The sequence below is a fragment of the Melanerpes formicivorus genome, unplaced genomic scaffold (assembly GCF_026170545.1).
Source record: "Melanerpes formicivorus ecotype bairdi unplaced genomic scaffold, bMelFor1.0.p_v2 SCAF_6, whole genome shotgun sequence".
Lineage (NCBI taxonomy): Eukaryota > Metazoa > Chordata > Aves > Piciformes > Picidae > Melanerpes > Melanerpes formicivorus.
In genome coordinates this window covers 23,724,169-23,742,465 of record NW_027142358.1, presented here as the reverse complement: position 1 = coordinate 23,742,465, position 18,297 = coordinate 23,724,169, and the positions used below count along the sequence as shown (strand labels likewise).

The 18,297-nt window shown below is 42.5% G+C and overlaps 1 protein-coding gene across 3 annotated transcripts in view; it reads left to right on the top strand.

Annotated features, from left to right (window-relative positions):
* Nucleotides 1-18,297, top strand: part of JMJD1C (jumonji domain containing 1C) — a 174,048-nt gene that overhangs the window by 140,341 nt on the left and 15,410 nt on the right. For 2 of the 3 annotated variants that reach the window (XM_068140113.1, XM_068140115.1), the window contains 8 exons: nt 68-260; nt 348-2,017; nt 5,540-5,712; nt 6,039-8,251; nt 10,871-11,072; nt 13,326-13,540; nt 14,506-14,658; nt 17,365-17,454. In XM_068140113.1, coding sequence (XP_067996214.1) covers nt 68-260; nt 348-2,017; nt 5,540-5,712; nt 6,039-8,251; nt 10,871-11,072; nt 13,326-13,540; nt 14,506-14,658; nt 17,365-17,454 — 4,909 coding nt within the window. The remainder of the gene's footprint in view (nt 1-67; nt 261-347; nt 2,018-5,539; nt 5,713-6,038; nt 8,252-10,870; nt 11,073-13,325; nt 13,541-14,505; nt 14,659-17,364; nt 17,455-18,297) is intronic. The other variant, XM_068140114.1, reaches the window with a different exon arrangement.

Sequence of the window (18,297 nt, the reverse complement as noted above, 5' to 3'; positions counted from 1 at the left end):
GAAATAAATATGACAAGTTGCTAGTTAAAACTGCATTTAAGTCAATTAATCACAATATTGTTTTTAGGGTCATTATACACGTGCACAAGCAAATAGTCCCAGACCAGCAATGAATTCCCAAACTGCAGCATCAAAACAGAATTCTCACCAGCACCAGCAACAAAGGAATACTCGTCCAAATAAGAGGAAGGGCTCTGATAGCAGCATGCCTGATGAAGAGAAGACGAAAGAGGAAAGATGCGATTATATAGGTCGAGGAGGTAAAAGCAGTTACTGGACGGGGAGAGAGCGCTTCCTAAAACTAAATTAGGCTTAAAATGTGATAGGCGTGTTTTTCTCTCTTGCAGAAAACCCCAAAAACAAAACCAAAAACTTTGTGAATAAGAGAAGAAAACCTGAAGAGGATGAAAAAAAATTAAATATGAAGAGGCTGCGGACAGACAATATCTCGGATTATTCTGAGAGCAGCGACTCGGAAATTTCAAATAAAAGATTAACAGATTCAGAGCAGAATTCAGAAAATGAGTTAAAAAGCAAGAACACTTCAAAGATAAATGGAGAAGAAAAATCCCAAACTGTTGAGGGAGTAGAACAGACACTAACAGATAGGCAGTCTCCCTGGGATGAAATAGAGGAGGATAAAAAACATGAGGAGACAGAAAGACTAAAGTCATCTGTCTTAGATCAACAGGAAAAATCTTCTCTCCATGCAGCAGAGCAGCCAACACCTTATGAACAGAATTCCAAGGATCCACATGTTCAGGAGTGCAATGCAGAAAAACATCACACTGCGGAAGTAAAGAATGAGCAGTTTGTACCCAGGCCTCCTACTCCGAAATGTGTTGTTGACATTACTAATGAAAACAACTCTGAAAAGGAGACCCAAGATAATGCTGCTGCAAGTACCTTTGGTTTGCAAACGGTTCAGAAGATAGAATCTCACAGCAGCGATTTGAAACAGCAGTTTGCAAATGCAAATTTTGTTGAAGCAAGAAAACAGGAAGCTGATCAAAGCTGGGTTAGCAGCATTGTTAATAAAACAGATTTGATACAGCCTGGGCTTGTAAAAACATTATCAGTAAATGAACACTTAAATCCTGAAAAAGAAAAAGTGCAGTTTGGCTCCTTTATGTCTTCGTTAAATGTAGCTTCTCTAGCAGAAGAGAGTAAACTGCATAAGCAAAGTCCAGTCTCTGATTCTGTGAAGTCAAAACCTAGTGCTTCAGTTGATCATCCTAAAACAAAGTCACCTGATGTTAAGCCTAAATTCACCCAATCTTCTGATACTGTGAAGTCTAAGGTTAGTTCCCAAAACAGCCATGCTACCGGATTAACAAGGTCAGCCAATAAAAATGATCATGATTTGCCTAGGTCTAGTTTTCATCCAGTTCCAGCTAGAGTTAGTGCGCTAGAAGCTACTAAAAGTCCTCTTATCATTGACAAGAATGAACATTTCACGGTGTACAGGGACCCCACTCTGATTGGACAAGAAACAGGAACTAATCACATTTCACCTTATTTGCATCAGCATAATTATCCTCTGCATTCCTCATCCCACCGAACCTGTTTAAATCCAAACGCTCATCATCCTGCATTAACTGGTTCATCCCATCTGCTAGCTGGGTCTTCAGCTCAGGCGCCTTTGTCCGCTATTAACACTCACCCCCTTAGTAGTGCATCTCACCATTCGGTTCATCACCCTCATCTACTTCCTGCAGTGTTACCTGGAGTGCCTGCTGCCTCCTTGCTGGGTGGCCACCCACGACTAGAGACTGCTCATGCTAGCAGCTTAAGCCATTTGGCATTAGCACACCAGCAACAGCAACAGATGTTACAACACCAGTCTCCACATCTTCTTGGACAAGCTCATCCTTCTGCTTCCTATAATCAGCTAGGGCTTTATCCAATTATTTGGCAGTATCCAAACGGAACACATGCTTACTCAGGACTCGGTCTGCCCTCCTCCAAATGGGTCCACCCAGAAACTCCTGTTAACACTGAGGCTTCCTTGAGAAGGGTAAGTTGAGCTCGTTTCATAATGATGTATTTAACTGGTGCTAATGTCTCCTAACAGTGATTTCTCTAGGTACAGATTTGGTAGCTTGTGCCACACTGAGCAAACAGTGATGGATGGTGGTTTATTTGAGTAAACAGAGAACTAGGAATGGAAATCTAGCAGTAACCACTCTCTCACAGTGGACTTGAGTAGGGGATTCTTCCAGAGCTTGATGTCCTTTGTTTTAAAGACAAAAATGTTTGTGTTTAGTTCATGTGCAAGTGAGGTCAGCCAACTGGTTTGGGATCTCAAGTCCACAGGGTAAATATTTGCTGCTTCAGTCTGTGAAAACTGTTGTATAAGGAGAGGTAGGACAGTGAAATTTTAAGTATTCTTGATAAATAATGGAGAAGGGCTGAGATGGAGGAAGTACTAAATCCAGGAAGGAAAATACTCCAGCATTTATAAGTCAGTCTTGCACTGTGCACCCATTTCTCTTGTCTTTACACCTATATCTCTGTACCCTCTCTTGGCATATCTTGTTCTCCCCTTCTGTTCCTGTTGACACACATCCCTGCCTTCCCATCTGCTTTGTGCTCCTCTGTATTCAAGTCAGGGTGATTCCTCTGTCTGTGTGCAGAGTGGAACCACTGAAGGCTCAGAAGAATTGGTTGATGTTTTTCAGCCTAGCACCCCTTGCAGCAGTGGTGACGTTTGGCAGGCAGACCTGGCAATTACAGGAAAAGTTTCCTCTGCTCCTGCAGGCTTAGGGTATAGCAAGCTCATTTGCAGGCACCTTAGAGAAACGATGTAAGATGTAGCATGTGTAGTGCAGATCATTACTCCCAGCTTCAATCAAAGCTCCACTGAGCATGTGCACACTGATTTTTATTATTTTTTTCTTTAGAGGCTTGCAACTTGGCCGAATTTGGGCAGATTTTCACAGGGACCACAAAAGGCATGTCACTGACAGTGGTCCCTCTGCCAAACTGTAAGCCTTTGCGTCGAAGTTTGGAGTTCCTGAATGGTTATAAAGATTTTTTTCTTTTTCATCATGGGGAAAGCTATTCTTCCCCAGCCTCATTCTTGAGAAGAGCCCAAACCATTGTGGCTAAGTCTTTCCCAAGCTGTCAGTTTGAGTTAGCCTGGTAGTATGAAGTCAGTTTGATCTAAAATATGATAAACTCAAACTCAGCAGAGCAGAAAAGCCTAAGAGAAAACTATAGGTGGATTTATCTTTTCATGTTGCTGCCTGCTCCACCCCATCATGAAGTCCATTTTAAAGAACTTAGGATAGACTCTTGTTTTCACTTTGGCTGCCTGAGCTATGCAACTCTGCATACCGAGGCGTGTAGCTTTTTAATTATGTTGATATGTGGCAATTGTCTTGTGGTGACTTGTCTTCTGGCTCCTGCACTGGAGGCCTTTTTAAGATACATCTTAGAAACCCAGAGTGGGCGTTTCCAGCATTGGTTTGCATGGGTGCCAGGATCACAGAAAGGGATCTGTGTCTCAGCTCTAATAGCAGCTGCCACCCTCAGCTCAGGGCTGAGTCTGTGTGCGGAAGGAAGCATGCTGCCAAGCCCATGTTTTCCAACTGTCCACAGGTGGCCATGGTAGCTCTGTAAATGGCTGCAGGTGGGAGTCACTGAGCTGTTCAGGACATGCTTGGTGCTCAAGCAGATGTTCCCCAGCTTGTCTAGGGAGAAGGTGACAAGCCTTTTTTGCATAGTACTGTAATACGGTTTACAGGATATTCGTGGGAACACCCCACAGCGTGGGAACTCTAGGCCTAGGAAACGTGTGCACTAAAACTCTTAATGGAAACCCAAACGGTTGCTTTAAATATTCAAAAGTAGAGAAATCAGAACTTCAAAGCTGCACCTGCAAATCTGTGCTTGTCTCCCCTTCTCCTGCAGTTCTCAAGCGGGAGTCATCTAGACTAAGGAGAAGGAGAGGGATGGACTGGTGAGGAGCAGAGGAGGGGAAGAAGTTCTGGTGTGGTGGGTTGGAAGGCAAATCCTCCCTTGCCTCCCACCGGGGCAGAATAAAAAAAAAAGACTGAGACAAATGGATTGCAGAAGTGATGGAAAGTTTATATGGAAAAGCAGAGAGTGTTTTATAGAGAGCTACAAGCACAGCGACAAAAGAGATCCCAAAGCATACCCAGAAGCCTCCCAGCACTCCCCTTCTCCCTACCTGAGGTACACCCAATACCCCCAGGGCTCTTTCTTCCCTGCCTCCACTATTAGGCTAATCTCAGCTGGCCAGATCTGAGATTGCCCTTCCCCCTTCTCCTGGCATTAGGTCCAAGAGGCCTAGCCAGGCCCAAGAGGCCTTGAGATAACTCCCCTTCCATTACCAGATAGGGAGCATCTCCCATGGGAGCAGTGAGGGAAGAAAGAGGAAGTGTGAGACCTTGCTGATAGATTTATAGGGAGCAGGACATTATGGGTACGAAATAAGCTGTTTCCTGTGTTCACCCACTGGGCTGGACACCAGGGCACCAGAGGTGCACCCTGTGTGGCAGCAGCAGCTGACACCCAGCCCAAACTGCCACAAGTGGCACTGAGAGGCTTTGGGGTGCACATGAGACCTCTGCTCACTCTTGTCTCAGTCCCTCCTTGGCTTGCCACTAGCACTTGAGCACCACTTCAGCAGGGTACCCTGCCACTCCACTTCTGCGTGCCTGATACTTGTAAGCAGGTGTCTCAAGAGAAGAGAGGAGAAGGGGTGTGAGGTGGAAAGTAGTGTCTAGTCTTTTTTGCAGTTGTTACACACTTTTCAAAGACAATGTAAAATCAGTATTCAGTTAAAGAGTATCCTGGTGCCTGTAAACAAGGAGGCTGGTATTGCCCACCTTTTGAGTATTTGGGTACAAAGCACAAAATTCTGCTTCTTATGAGTTTCCCATGCTGCAAAGTGTGGCTGGCATACTGTACATTTATGGCTTTCATTGTGTGCTCATGCTGAAATTATGCCAAATAGAAATGTCTGGCAAAATAAACCAGATTAATTGGGATTACCATACTCTAATCATTTGGTTGAAGGGAAGAGAGGAACCATCCAGGAAAGAAATCTCTCTCTTATTTTGAGATGAGCACATCTCAAGCTGGAGCTGATTTATTTTTTTTTAACCCCTGGAAATACCAAACTGCATTTGTTCTTTGAAAAAATTACTTTTTGCAGTTGATTGAAGAGTGCATGGTCTGTTTATGCTGAAGTTAAGTGGTGTCAGACTAGCATAAGTTTGCAAATGTCATTTTGAGATGCTGTTCTAGGATTAAATATTCATGCTGGATACTTGAAAATGAACTGGTGGTAAGAATGCTTCTGAAATGTTTGAACTATTTTGTATGCCACAAGTCCAGGAGAAATACAGTGAGGTGTTCTCTTTGATCAAAAGAGTGACTGAAAATGTTGAATTTTATTTACTGTGAATGCTTTGATGCATTACTTTACTCTTACCAATGGTAGGACTTGATACAGTGGTCCCATGGCTATTTTGAAATGTGATTTGATTTTTTTGGTTGGTCTTAACAGAATACTCCCAGCCCATGGTTGCACCAGCCCACCCCAGTGACCTCAGCTGACAGCCTGGGTTTACTGAGTCACATTCCTGTGCGACCCTCCAGTGCAGATCCCCTTCGACCTCTCAAACTGACCACGCATTCCAGTCCACCATTGTCCAAAAGCATTGTAGAGCATCACAAAGAGTAAGTTTGCTGCTTTATTTTGTGTATGAGCAGACATTTCAACAGCTGATGTTCTAGCTTCTTTTTACTTCATCTGTAAACACCAGTGATAGACAAAAGTTTATCAGTGTGCTGCAAAGCAGACTCTGCCCTCTTGACTTAGAATGGTGCTTGACTTCCTGAGTCACTGGAAGACTTTTGAAAATTGTAACTAATTTTCTATTAAATAAACCAAAAGTTTATTTTGTGTTAATAGATAACTTTGTTCAGAGCATGGGAAGGAAGATCTTCCAGTTAGCGTCTTGTGCTACCTTCAGACTAACATGTGTCTACTTAACCTTTTTCAGAGAACTGGAGAGGAAAACATTTATTGAGCCTTTACGTTCTGTTACAACTGCCCCAGTAAAGACTGAGTTAGAGCAAGGCAGAACACAGATGGGAAAGGAGAGCCATATGCACAGACATTTTGCAGATCCAATGCTGAACCAGATGCCAAGGCCACCGCAGGAGACTGGGGAGCGACTGAGCAAATACAAAGAAGAACACAGACGGATACTCCAAGAAAGTATTGAAGTTGCTCCTTTTACAGCTAAAATAAAAGCGCTAGAGGGGGAGAGAGAGAACTATTCCAGGGTAACATCCTTATCTTCAAGTCCCAAAAGCCATTCAGTGAAATACGACAAAGATGCTGAACGCTCTGTGTCAGAACTGTATAAAATGAAGCATTCAGTTCCACAGAGTTTGCCGCAGAGTAACTATTTCACCACTTTGTCCAACAGCGTAGTAAATGAACCACCAAGGTCATACCCCTCAAAGGAAGCTTCAAGTGCTTATGTTGATAAGCAAGCCAATTGTCCTTCAACAGCAGCTAGTCCCCAGCCTCTCCCCTCTTATATTTCTTCTCTTTCAAAACCTCCACCTTTAATTAAGCACCAGCCAGAATGTGAGGGCTCTGCAGGCAAGATACCCGAGCAGCTTTCACAGTCAGTGCAGTCTCACTCTGTAAATTCCTTCAGAAGTGACAGCAGGAGCCCTACTCAGTTGTCAGTCTCATCTTCAAATACACTCCGGAGTATGCCTGCCTTGCATAGAGCCCCTGTGTTTCACCCCCCTGTGCACCAGAACCTGGAGAAGAAGGAAAGCAGTTATAGTAGCCTTTCACCTCCAACTCTAACCCCTGTTCAACCTGTTAATGCTGGTGGTGGAAAAATACAGGAGCTGCAGAAACCACCAACACTGGTACCTGAGCCGAAGGAAGCTCAGGCTGTTTACAAGGGCACTTCTGAACAGAATTTATCAGAAATGTGGAAGTCCAATAATGCCCCAAGTAATGAAAAAGTGGATTGGCACGCTGAGAGAATGAATGTAAAGTCACAGTCCGCTACAGCGTCTGTTATTGTGCGTCCTTCTTCTAGCATGAAATACGATAGCACAGCAGTAATGCAGTCTGCTCTCAAAGATCGACTTAGCGAGAGATCTTCAGCTGTGATAAATCAAGCAGATTGCCTGAAAACAGCGGAAGCTCGGGAGACTGGAAGAGTCATTCTGCCAAATATGAACTCAGAGAGTGCTCGCACACAGTATGAGAAGAAATTTCCAGTTGTCTCACAAGGCAGTGTTCCTCGTGCTGTCACCCCTACCACCACTATGATCTGCAGTACTAAAACCGACGTCACCACATCGGCAGCAACCACTACCAGTGTGTCCAGCTGGGGCAGTTCAGAAGTGACTTACTCCTTATCAAACATGGTGTTGGCCTGTGTGCCACTGGAGAGCACTGCTTCAAGAGACACGAGTCAGGCAGTGGGGCAGGCCCAGGGATGCAAGGTCAGCACTCCAGCTCCAGTTACACCCACTGGTGCTGGCAAGGCAGGCAGTGCTGCTCAGCCCAGCACGGGGTTCTCCACCTCCACTGATTTCATCCATTTGAAAAAGCACAAGGCAGCGTTGGCTGCAGCTCAGTTTAAAAGTAGTAACAGCAGTGAGGCCGAGTGCAACTCTGTGAAAAATCAGACATTTTCAACCTCTCTCTCCCTAGACAATGCTGTCGGCTGTAATACAGCAAACAAAGCGAACTCTGTAGGCAGTGGGCAGACTTCCCAGGCAAGTCAACCAAACTACCACACTAAACTGAAAAAGGCTTGGCTGACAAGACATTCGGAGGAAGATAAAAACACTAATAAAAAAGAGAATTCAGGGAACAGTGTTTCAGAAATTATTAAACCATGTACTGTCAATTTAATAGCTTCTACATCAAATGATTTACAAAATAACATAGATAGTAAAATCTTGGTAGATAAGTTTGCGAAGGAAGAGAAGCACCCACGGAGAAAAGCAAAACGAACTTACGAGTCTGGCTCTGAAAGCGGAGACTCTGATGAAAGTGAGAGCAAGTCAGAGCAAAGGACTAAGCGACAGCCTAAGCCAACTTACAAAAAGAAACAAAATGACTTGCAGAAAAAAAAGGGTGATGCAGAGGAGGAAGTAAAACCCAACGGTGTTCTTAGCAGAAGTGCCAAAGAAAAAAGCAAGCTGAAGCTACAGAGTGGCAGTAACAGCAGTGAGTATCCATCTGATTTGGAAGAGAGAGAATAACGTGAAATCTGGGAGGGTTAATTGTGGAGTCATGCACAGTAGGTGGGAAAGCGTGTTGGTGTAGATGGTTGGTTCCATTTTTATTTGCCTTGAGGCTGTTTGAAGTATCCTGGTTTAAGAAATGCAGTATTTTATACATATGTGTTAAACTGGTTCTTGGCCTAAAAATAAGCAGCAGACAAACTGGTTTATGCTGTACATCGGAATTCATCTAACTGGTGTATATAGGTGTGCCAATGGTACTAAGATAGATAGATTTTTATTACTCTATTTTAAAAGATCTAATGCTTTTATTTTTAGAATACTACTGGAGAGAGAGATTCTCTGTTGTTGAACCTTCAGCCTTTGATCAGGAAGCCAGAGGCAGTTCCTTGAGTCAGATGCCACTTTGTATGATTTGGTTAATTTAATGAAAGGTTTGAGGGAGAGTCATTTCACGCTCCTAACTAGCATGTGTATTACATGGTGTTAATATCCCTCTTGTTGAAGGAATAAAGAAATTTAGGGAAACACCAATTTAAATGTCATACTGTAGCATGTACCAGGTTGCAATGAGATTTATCTGGAGGGAGAAACTGTTTGCCAACATGAGGGATTTTACTTACGAACATACCTTATTTTTTCAGTCACAATTCATTCTTCTCCAAGGACTATTTTTTTAGCCTTTGTTATGGTTGAGAGAGTCTAATGTTAAATAACTTTTTGCAGGAATTTTTAAGTACAGGTAGTAAGAAATGGAGTACTGCTCCCTGTAATTACATTCTCTGGCTCTTCAGTGCCTAGTGTATAAAATTACTTTCCTGGTAGTTGAGTACTTGATCCCTGAGTTGTACTGGGTGCTGAAAGTGTTGCAATCTGTCTGAGGTATTCTGGCTTGGGTCCAGTGATAGTAGTAATACTTTTTTTTTATAGGGAAGATCAAGGAGCAGATGCCTATACAGGCTTTTTTTCTGTTTCACTTCTTAAAGTAAACCATAAATATCGATGTGTTATGTCTTTATGACCTTGGTATTGTTGCAGAAGGGTTCTGATGAGTTTGTTTTAGAAGGATTGGTTACCTAAGGTGAAGGAAGGCAGTGGCTTTTTGTTTCAGCTTTGCAGTGCCTGAGTATAAAAGTGTGCCACATGGACCTTATGGAGCTGTTTCATGGGCCAAAGTGGGGGAGTGGGTAGGAGTTGGTTGGCAGAGCTTTGTTATGATTTCTGAGAGATGCTAAGAGACCTTTTTAGGAAAAGGATGTTCCACAAAGACTTAAATAAAAACCTAGTCGACTTTGAGGAGCTTTCAGGAACAAATCCCTATGGGACAGCTGCCTGGGCTCATTGTAGGTGGCTGAAGATAACTGTGTTTCAGCACAGTGCTCAGTGACAGTTCTGAAAACTGCTTTGTCCTGATGTTTCAGAAAGCTCCAAGGAGCTTGTGTGCTAGGCAGAGTGCTCAGAGCTCCAGGCTGCCTCCTGCAAAGCGAGGTATTTTACAGTCCTGAAAGCACTGGGAATCTTCCAAGCTCCTGCCCACAGAGCTTGAAGCCTAGCAGCTACCAGATGAGATCCAGGATCTCTGATTGCAAGGCAGAAAACAGTGTTTTGGACTAGTAAAGCTGTACTTTGGCCCTTGAGTTTTGATCCAGTTGCCATCATGCTCCTCAGATGAGCTGGGAGTGCCTTTTCTAGGCCATGAACTGAGGCACAGGCAATCTGTCACTCGCAAAGTTTACGCAACTCATCACTGACAAAACACAAATTTGAACCCAGGTACCAAGTCCAAAGTTAGCAGCCTGACCTCTCTATCATCCTACATCAGATCCCTGTTTACAAGAGTAGTGGTAGATGAAACAACAGATACTTCTGTCTGTCTGCAGATAAAACTGGTGCCACTTAAAAAAAGTCATTAAACTGAAAGACTGGTCAAATAACCACAAGGTTCAGTTTCAAAATGTGTATGTGAAAGTTTCAGATCTTACTCAATAGATTTGCTCCTCATGTTACTCAGTGTCACATCTGCTGACTTTCATATCAAAAATAGAGTTGTGCTGCTTAGCCTTGCAAAGCCAACAAACCTGACAGGGAGTAAATGGTTCTGATCTTCCTCATGCTGGATATTTCACATGAAGTTCAGATAAGTTAATGTGAATAGAGCTGCCCTTCTGTAATACTACCTCTACCTTTCAGCAAAAAATGCATGTGGAAGGAGTACAATCTATTCATTTTTTTAAGCTCTGCTTTCATTTGTTAAATTGTATTTCTCTGTTGCATACAACTTCACCTGAAACACAAGTCAAACCTTTCTTTCTTTGCTTGTTTTGTAAGAATGAGATTCTGAAGATGATTATAGTGGAATTATTTGATGAATGATACACCTAATATAAGAGAAAAGAACGTCCAGTGTATCCCTGGTAGCTCAGCAGGTACTTAACTGTGCTTCTGCCTGGCAATCCGATCAGTAGCTATGGTTTTCAAATGTTAATGCTGACAGGTGGACAGACAGATGTAACAATAATGAATGTTCTTCAGGTAACAAATGTACTTTCTGAAAGGTTGAATGCTAGCTGTACCTGACCTGAAACTCCCCTTACTTCTGCAGCTGGTATACCCCGCTCAGTGTTAAAAGACTGGCGCAAAGTCAAGAAGTTGAAGCAAACCGGAGAGTCCTTTTTGCAGGATGATTCTTGCTCTGAAATAGGACCAAATTTGCAAAAATGCAGAGAATGTAGGTTAATAAGAAGTAAGAAAGGAGAAGAACCAACTCACTCCCCAGTATTTTGTAGATTTTACTACTTCCGACGGTAAGTACAGCCATTTTCCTGATAATGTGGTGGTTTAACTTGCAGAAGTGATAATTGTCAGAGGATTGCAGGCTTGAAAGTTTGTCTGATCTTTCTGGCTCAGTGAGTCTGCCTGATAAAAGACACTGTCCAATTTTCCAGTATTTACATTTGTATTTCTCCCGTCTTTTGTGAACTGATTTCATTGCTGTTTAAAGCTTTATACCCAAGACATCAGGATAGCTGCCCAGTGTACCTAAGGCAAACCTTAAAATGGAGCACATCACCATTACACAGGTGTCTGTGACATTTGAAGTGGGATTTTCAAAAGGCAAGCTGCAGTTATTCTGGACAAGTTGTACAACCCCAGAATTGTACTTAATTGTGGTTGTTCTTGCGCCAGTTTATGTTGGAAATGCTGCTCGGGGTTTGCTGGGAGTTTTCTGAGGACAGAGGCATTACGACCTCCTTTTACACAAGCTCGTAAGAGAATTTCCTGGGATGTGGCACAGCATACATGGTGCAGGCAGGACAGCCATTGAGGCAGAACCAGAACAGCTTTAATTAGCGTGCAGGCTGTGTTGTCAGTGTGTATCTGACTTGGCTTGGAAAGGAAGTAGTTTCCCAGGTCAGGTCTAATTTTTTATAATGTATCTTTAGTTGCAAAGTGATAATCCTACAGGAATCATTTCAAAGTTGGACTCTGAATACCTTCTCTGTAAGAATGTTTAGTTCTGAATGTGGTGGTGTCAAAATCTAACCCTGCTTTCCCTCAGCTTCAAACCATTCTCCCTTGTCTGATTGCCAAACACCCTTATGAAAAATCCCTCTGCACCCTTCCTGTAGGATCCCTTCAGATATTGGAAGTCAGCTTTAAGGTGCCCCTGGAGTCTTCTCTTCTCTAGGCTGAACAAAACCAGCTCCCTCAGCCTATGCTCACAGCAGAGGTGTTCCAGCCCTCGGATCATTTTTGTGGCCCTCCTCTGGACTCGCTCCAATAGCTCTGTGTCCTTCTCATGATGGGGACACCAGAACTGAATGTAGTATTTGAGGTGGGGTCTCAGAAGAGCAAAGGGGCAGAGTCACTTCTCTTGACCTGCTCCTCTTGATGCAACCCAGCACATGGCTGCCTTCTGGGCTGCATGAGCACACTGCTGGCTGGCTGATGGTGAGCTGCTTATCAGTCAACAATGCCAAGTCTCTAATCAGAGCTACTCTCAACTCACTCTGTATCCAGCCTGGATTTGTGCCTGGGATTGGCCTGACACAGATGCAGGACCTTGCACTTTGACTTATTGAACCTCACGCAGTTGGTACTTCTCACTTTTCAAGCCTGTCAAGATCCTTCTGGATAGCATCCCTTCCCTCAAAGCTTTGCCAATGCTTTAAAACACAGTTCTGAAATTTAAAAATTCAAGTGTTCTGAACATGTGCTAAATTGTACAATAGTTTAATTATTTTTCATTGTGAGTGGGTAATAGGGCTTGAATTGTAAATGAAGTTTGCACTACTGTTGATAGTCATACCTGCAAATTGATCATTTCTTCTTCATTAAATACGTGATTCTGTGATACATACCTAAATACTGGGTTTGGTACTTAAAGGTTTTGAGTTCAGTACTTTTACTGGCACTGCTGTAAAATTCCTTAACTGTTATAATAGTCACATATGCAAATCAATGATCCTGTATTATGCAAGATGGAATAATTAATTGTTACTACTTAAAAATAGGCTAAATATAGCCAGGGTTAGTGGGATGGTATTGGGTAGGATAACAGGAAAGCTTTTAGTGGTTTTAAAGGTCAAAAATAAGCGGATACAAAAACATTATCTTGTATTAGTGATTTGTTCTGCTTAGACTTAAATATAGTGTTCAAATTCCTGCTTTCTGAGAGCAGTAGGAGAGAGAGATCTATAAAATGAGAGTCAGACTGAGTGAGTGCTATCGCAGGCACTCTGAAAATAAAAGGTGAGGAATAGGTGGAACCAAACTTTTGTGGGTGAGAAAGATAATTTTCCTGTCTGCAATTCTAAAGCAATAATAAAGGTTAGAGAGAGGGAATGGTGAGAAAATTGAATGCAAAAAGTACCTAAAAAATTTGTTTTAGTTTTTGTTCTTTCTTACTAGTCATTTGAAGAATGACTAGGATTTGGTTTTTAATTAAAAACATGTGGCAGGATACTAAAGAAGGTAAAGAAAACTTACTTGTTTAAGACAAATTGGCAACTAAACTTTCAGTCCTAGAATATAACGCTGTCTGATTTAATTTTTAGGTTATCTTTTAGCAAGAATGGAGTGGTTAGGATAGATGGTTTCTCCTCTCCTGATCAATATGACGATGAGGCACTGAGTTTGTGGACACATGAAAACTATGAAGATGATGAACTGGACCTAGAAACATCTAAATACATTCTAGATATCATAGGCGATAAATTTTGTCAGCTAGTAACATCTGAGAAAACAGCCATGTCCTGGGTGAAGAAAGATGGTAAGGAAATCTCAAATGCTGTGGAGTGTTGTGCCCTTTTACTTGAGTGTTGGCATTTGTCATGACCCATTTAGTCCTTTTGAGTAGCCAACTTCACTGGACTGTCATGCTGCATTTTCCTAGGCTGTTGGTAATAAAGTATGTTGGGAAAGGGCAAGAACCTTTGTCAGAGGGCCACCCTGCGCTGGTGGCTACGCTGGGCCAGAGCTGAGGCCAGGCTGCTCGTTGGGATTGGAGCAGCCTCAGTTCCCAGTTTGGCCACCAGCTCCAAGCAAGGCCCACAGTGAGCCCCAGGTAGTGATTGCTGCCAACTGATGAGGTGTTTCTGATGTGTCTCCTTCTCAAAACAAAGGAGAATAATAAGACAGCGTGGGCCTGCCAGAGCATGTGCTAACACCAGCACCTCCTCCCCCCAAACCCACAGCTGATCTGTCCTTCTGGCCCACAGCAGATGGACACAGGCTGGAAGTGTGCTGGTGGCACTAATATCAGGCAGTATAAGGACAGCTGGACGGATTCCAGGACAGGCACCTCCTTTATGGACAAGGACTTCAATCATCAAATGCATCAGTTTGGCTGCCCTTGAGATTAAACATGTTCCATAGGCAGTCAAGTGAAAAACCTAGCTGTTTGTTGCATGGGGTTACAAGTATATATTCAAGTTCTTTGTACTTGCAACCCATTGATGTTGAGCAGGAATATTCTTTCTGTGTTACTTTTATCTGTGGGGTTTTTTTATGTTGTAATGTCTTTATACTGTATTGCTAGTAGCATTAATGGGGATGCTGTGTCATGAAACTAAGGGGGTAGATGTGGATGGTCTGTTTATGAAGGATCACTTTCCTCCCCTTACACCCAGTTGGCATTTGAGGGGAAAATGACAAATGCTTCATTTATAAAAACTATTCATTCTGTGCTTTGCATTGAAGCTTCAGTCCTTTTATTCTGCTTATTTTGTATTTCAGCCAAAATTGCATGGAAGAGAGCAGTGAGAGGAGTCCGTGAGATGTGTGATGCGTGTGAAGCCACATTATTTAACATTCATTGGGTCTGCCAAAAATGTGGATTTGTGGTCTGCCTAGATTGTTACAAGGCAAAGGAAAGAAAAAGTTCCAGAGGTCAGTTCTTTATGAACTAGAGTATTGTACGGGCTGTTTATTCTCATTTGTTGTAGAGTTGTTGATCCACAAGTGTAACTGCTTTTCTGTAAAGTGTTAAATTACTGCTTGTGTGTTCTGGTTTCTCTTACATCTTCTTCTCATCTTTTTTTGGTAGGTGTAGAACCAGTCCTTTGGAAAGCAACTGCTATGGGGGCTATTTTAGGTCTTTATGTCTACTTTTCAGTCTTTTTTGTGTGGATTGTCATAGATAGCTTGTGCTCTGCCCCTCAAGGTTAAATCTTGTTCTTCATCTGTGAGGCTGGCACTCCATTACACCTCCCTGCTCTGTGGTAACTCACTGCTGTTAGGACTTGCCTTGACAGAAGTGCTTTCCAGTGTCCTCTTTTTAGTATGATAAACCATGAACTCTTCACTTAGAAGCCTTCTTTGTTATTATAAAAAAGAGATGGAGAAAAATACTCAACGCAGTATTTTGAATGTGTATTAATGGAGGCTTCCACCAGCCTACATATGTACTCAGTTTAATTCCTATATTTTAGTGGACATGTCTAGTTCAGCCTGTAGTGAAGTGTAACAGGACTGACTTGCAGACCTGTTTGCAGTTTAAAGAAGGAATCACTTGAAGATTGATCTAGTTAATCAGCCCTTGACTGTGACATTGGTGCTCAGGCTGCTTTTTGGAAAGCAGGCAGCTTCCCCTGGGTGGCAGGCATTGTGTCCTGGCACAGTCCTGCAGTCACACACTGCCCCAGGAACCAATTCAAGCATAATGTTGTTTTGAAAAGCATTTCCACGTTTGTCATAGCACATGTCACAGATGTGAAGTGTTAGTAAAATGAAGTTTAACTGTTGTAGAGCAAATCTTTGACAAATGGAGAGACTCATCTACTTCGTCCTTGGCTTGCAGTGAGAGGCCTCCTACACTGTGGTTATAGGACGTTCCCAGAGACTCCCATCAAAGCCTCCAAGTTTCTAGGAAACTAGTGTTGGTGTTTTCCAACACTGAGAAGAGTCATTAATGCTTTAATGTTGGAGGCTGCTTCAGCAGCTCCTAAGTGGCTTTAAAGTCTGTGTGCCTGTATGTGTGCACATCCATCTGACATGGCTTGGGCTATATGCCGAGCGTTATTTACTCTAGTGAGAACAGGCAGGCAGAGTCTTTTTATAGTGTGTGTGTTAACCAGCCAGGAAAATGTTAGTAAAATGTCTTCAAAGCTTAAAAAAGCAGTATACAGAAGCTTGCTTCTTTTCAGTGTTCTAACAGTAAAGACTTTCTTCTAACCGTTCATCACAAAATTACATGCAAAAGCAGTAGTATGACAGCTTCCCCCTCTGTAGCTCTATTTCTCCTGATGCTGTAGGATTTGTGTGAACTGTATCTCTCCTTGGCACTCTCTTACCAAGTTCAGAACCACCCACCCATTTCTATTTAATAGCACTTCATATTACACCATTTTTCCTGGAACTAGTAGTTGTTTTTACAGTTGCTAAATGTAACAGAGAATACACTGGTTTCCCCCTGCTTCAGCAGGAAAGTTAGAAGCTTAAATATTCAGTATTCAGATAACTATCAATGACTTCTCTCATTACTCCATGAATGAATGCACATCCATTGTTGGCTTCAGACAGTTCATGGCACCATCAAGTGGAATGCTGTGCTATTTTGGGTTTTGATTTACATTTGTGATTTGTTCTATATTTCAGTGTTTTAGGAGGTACAAACTCCATGAACTAGCTAACAAATTATTGGTACATTGTGTCTATTACAGGGTAAGGAAATAAAGTTTTTATGTGCTAAATGCTCCCTTTGCTGGACTTCTCAGTTTACATTGCTAGAGCTGAGCAAACTAGCAGAAAGATTTGAAAAGGCTCTTAATACTAGCAGTTCAGTGGATAGGATACAAGTCTGGGGCTTGAGAGAGAAGTTGCATTCCTGTTTCTGCCCCAGAATCGCAGGCATTTTTTGCTCTTCCCCTGTTTTGCTTTTACACTTCATCCTTTTCGAGCAAGGACCACCTTCCCAGAACTTCATAGGAAGCCTCTCTCCCTTCCCAGTAGGGCCCTCTCTGCTGCCACGAACTACTTTCAACCAGTACATACAGACTTGTGGTTTCATGGTTGCTTTAATCTGTCATAAATCCATGATGCAACTCCCCCCTTGCTTGTGCCACCAGTGACACTGGTGCAGGCCAAATCAGAGAATGGATTTGATTAAAAGTTTATCTTTTTGGCTTGTTTGGCCCCCTCTCATCAAAGACAGCCACTTTCAGTTGGAGCATGGCTTGTGCTACATTCAACCCCTGCCACAGTCACAGCCCAGTTGTGCTGCCTCTTTCTGTTAGAATTCCTCAAGGGACTCTCCCTACCTTAGTCACAGCTGTAAAGGATTTTGGTTTGCACCACATCAGCACCTCACTACATATTGTAAAAGGAACCTGCTTTGAAATTTCTGAGGTTGTTGGCAAGGGTCTGTGTTACAAGCAGCTACTTCAGTTTTCATTGTTGTTAAAACTCTTAGTTCTTTTCCTTATTGTGAAAAATAGCTGTTGTATGCAGATCTCTGTTCTGTGGGACATCAGGGCAGAAGACTTACAGTGTGTGTAGAAACCCACTTCTAACTAAAACAAATCTGAAAAGTATTTGTTAGCTCTGTCTGTGTACCACTGGAATTAAAGTAAAATAACTGCCAGTGCTCTTTTGCAGATAAGGAGTTGTATGCCTGGATGAAGTGTGTGAAGGGGCAGCCTCATGATCACAAACACCTGATGCCAACGCAGATTATTCCAGGCTCTGGTAAGACCACCTGCAAACAAGCAGGATGTGGGGGTTTTGTCCAGCTCTTTCTGTGAAGAGAAGCTAGAGCTGTTTCATGAAACCTCCCATTTTCCATTTAAAAGTCTGAGAACTGTGTCAAATCATTGGAGGAAAGCAAGTGATTCTGGGCGGCTAACAGCAAGGGGGACAGATGATGATGAGAGGGTGTGGAGTATGCTGACAGATGTCTGAAGGGGCTTTGGGGACAGCAGTGATGAAATTCAGGGTGTTTGTTTGGACTGTTCTGTACCTTCTCAGAGCAGAGTAAGGCAGCCAGAATGTGCTTCATAGATCTGACCTTAGATCTTAGAATCTGAGAATAGTTCTGGCAAAGAGCAGCAGACTTCTGGGGATTTGTTTTACTCTGTGTTCTGTCCCACCCACCTGGAAAAAAAAATATCATTTGTGTTGTAGTTGGACATCTGATTGAGCTTCTGAAAATGCAGCAAAGGAGCTTGTGATAAATGAAGAATTAAGACTGATCCTAAACCCAACTAAATACAAAATTTTTCTTAGAACCAAATAAGTTCTTTGAGGAAGTGTAGTTAGCACAACTTGACTTGCAATCTCCAGCTGCATTGATGGAGACCTGGGAAAAGAAAACTCCTATGTGCACTCAAACTTGTTAAGCGAACCTGTTAGTTATTTTAACCTGGAAATACAGATGCTGCCATTACTTTATGTTAGTTTGGGCAGAAATGAAGGTTGGTTAGATTCTATAATAAATTCAGATTGTGACATTCCCCAGAACAGGTTCAAGACTGATACTGGTTTTAATTTTAAATTGTGAAGTGAACCACTCACCTGGAAACAGCACAGGGA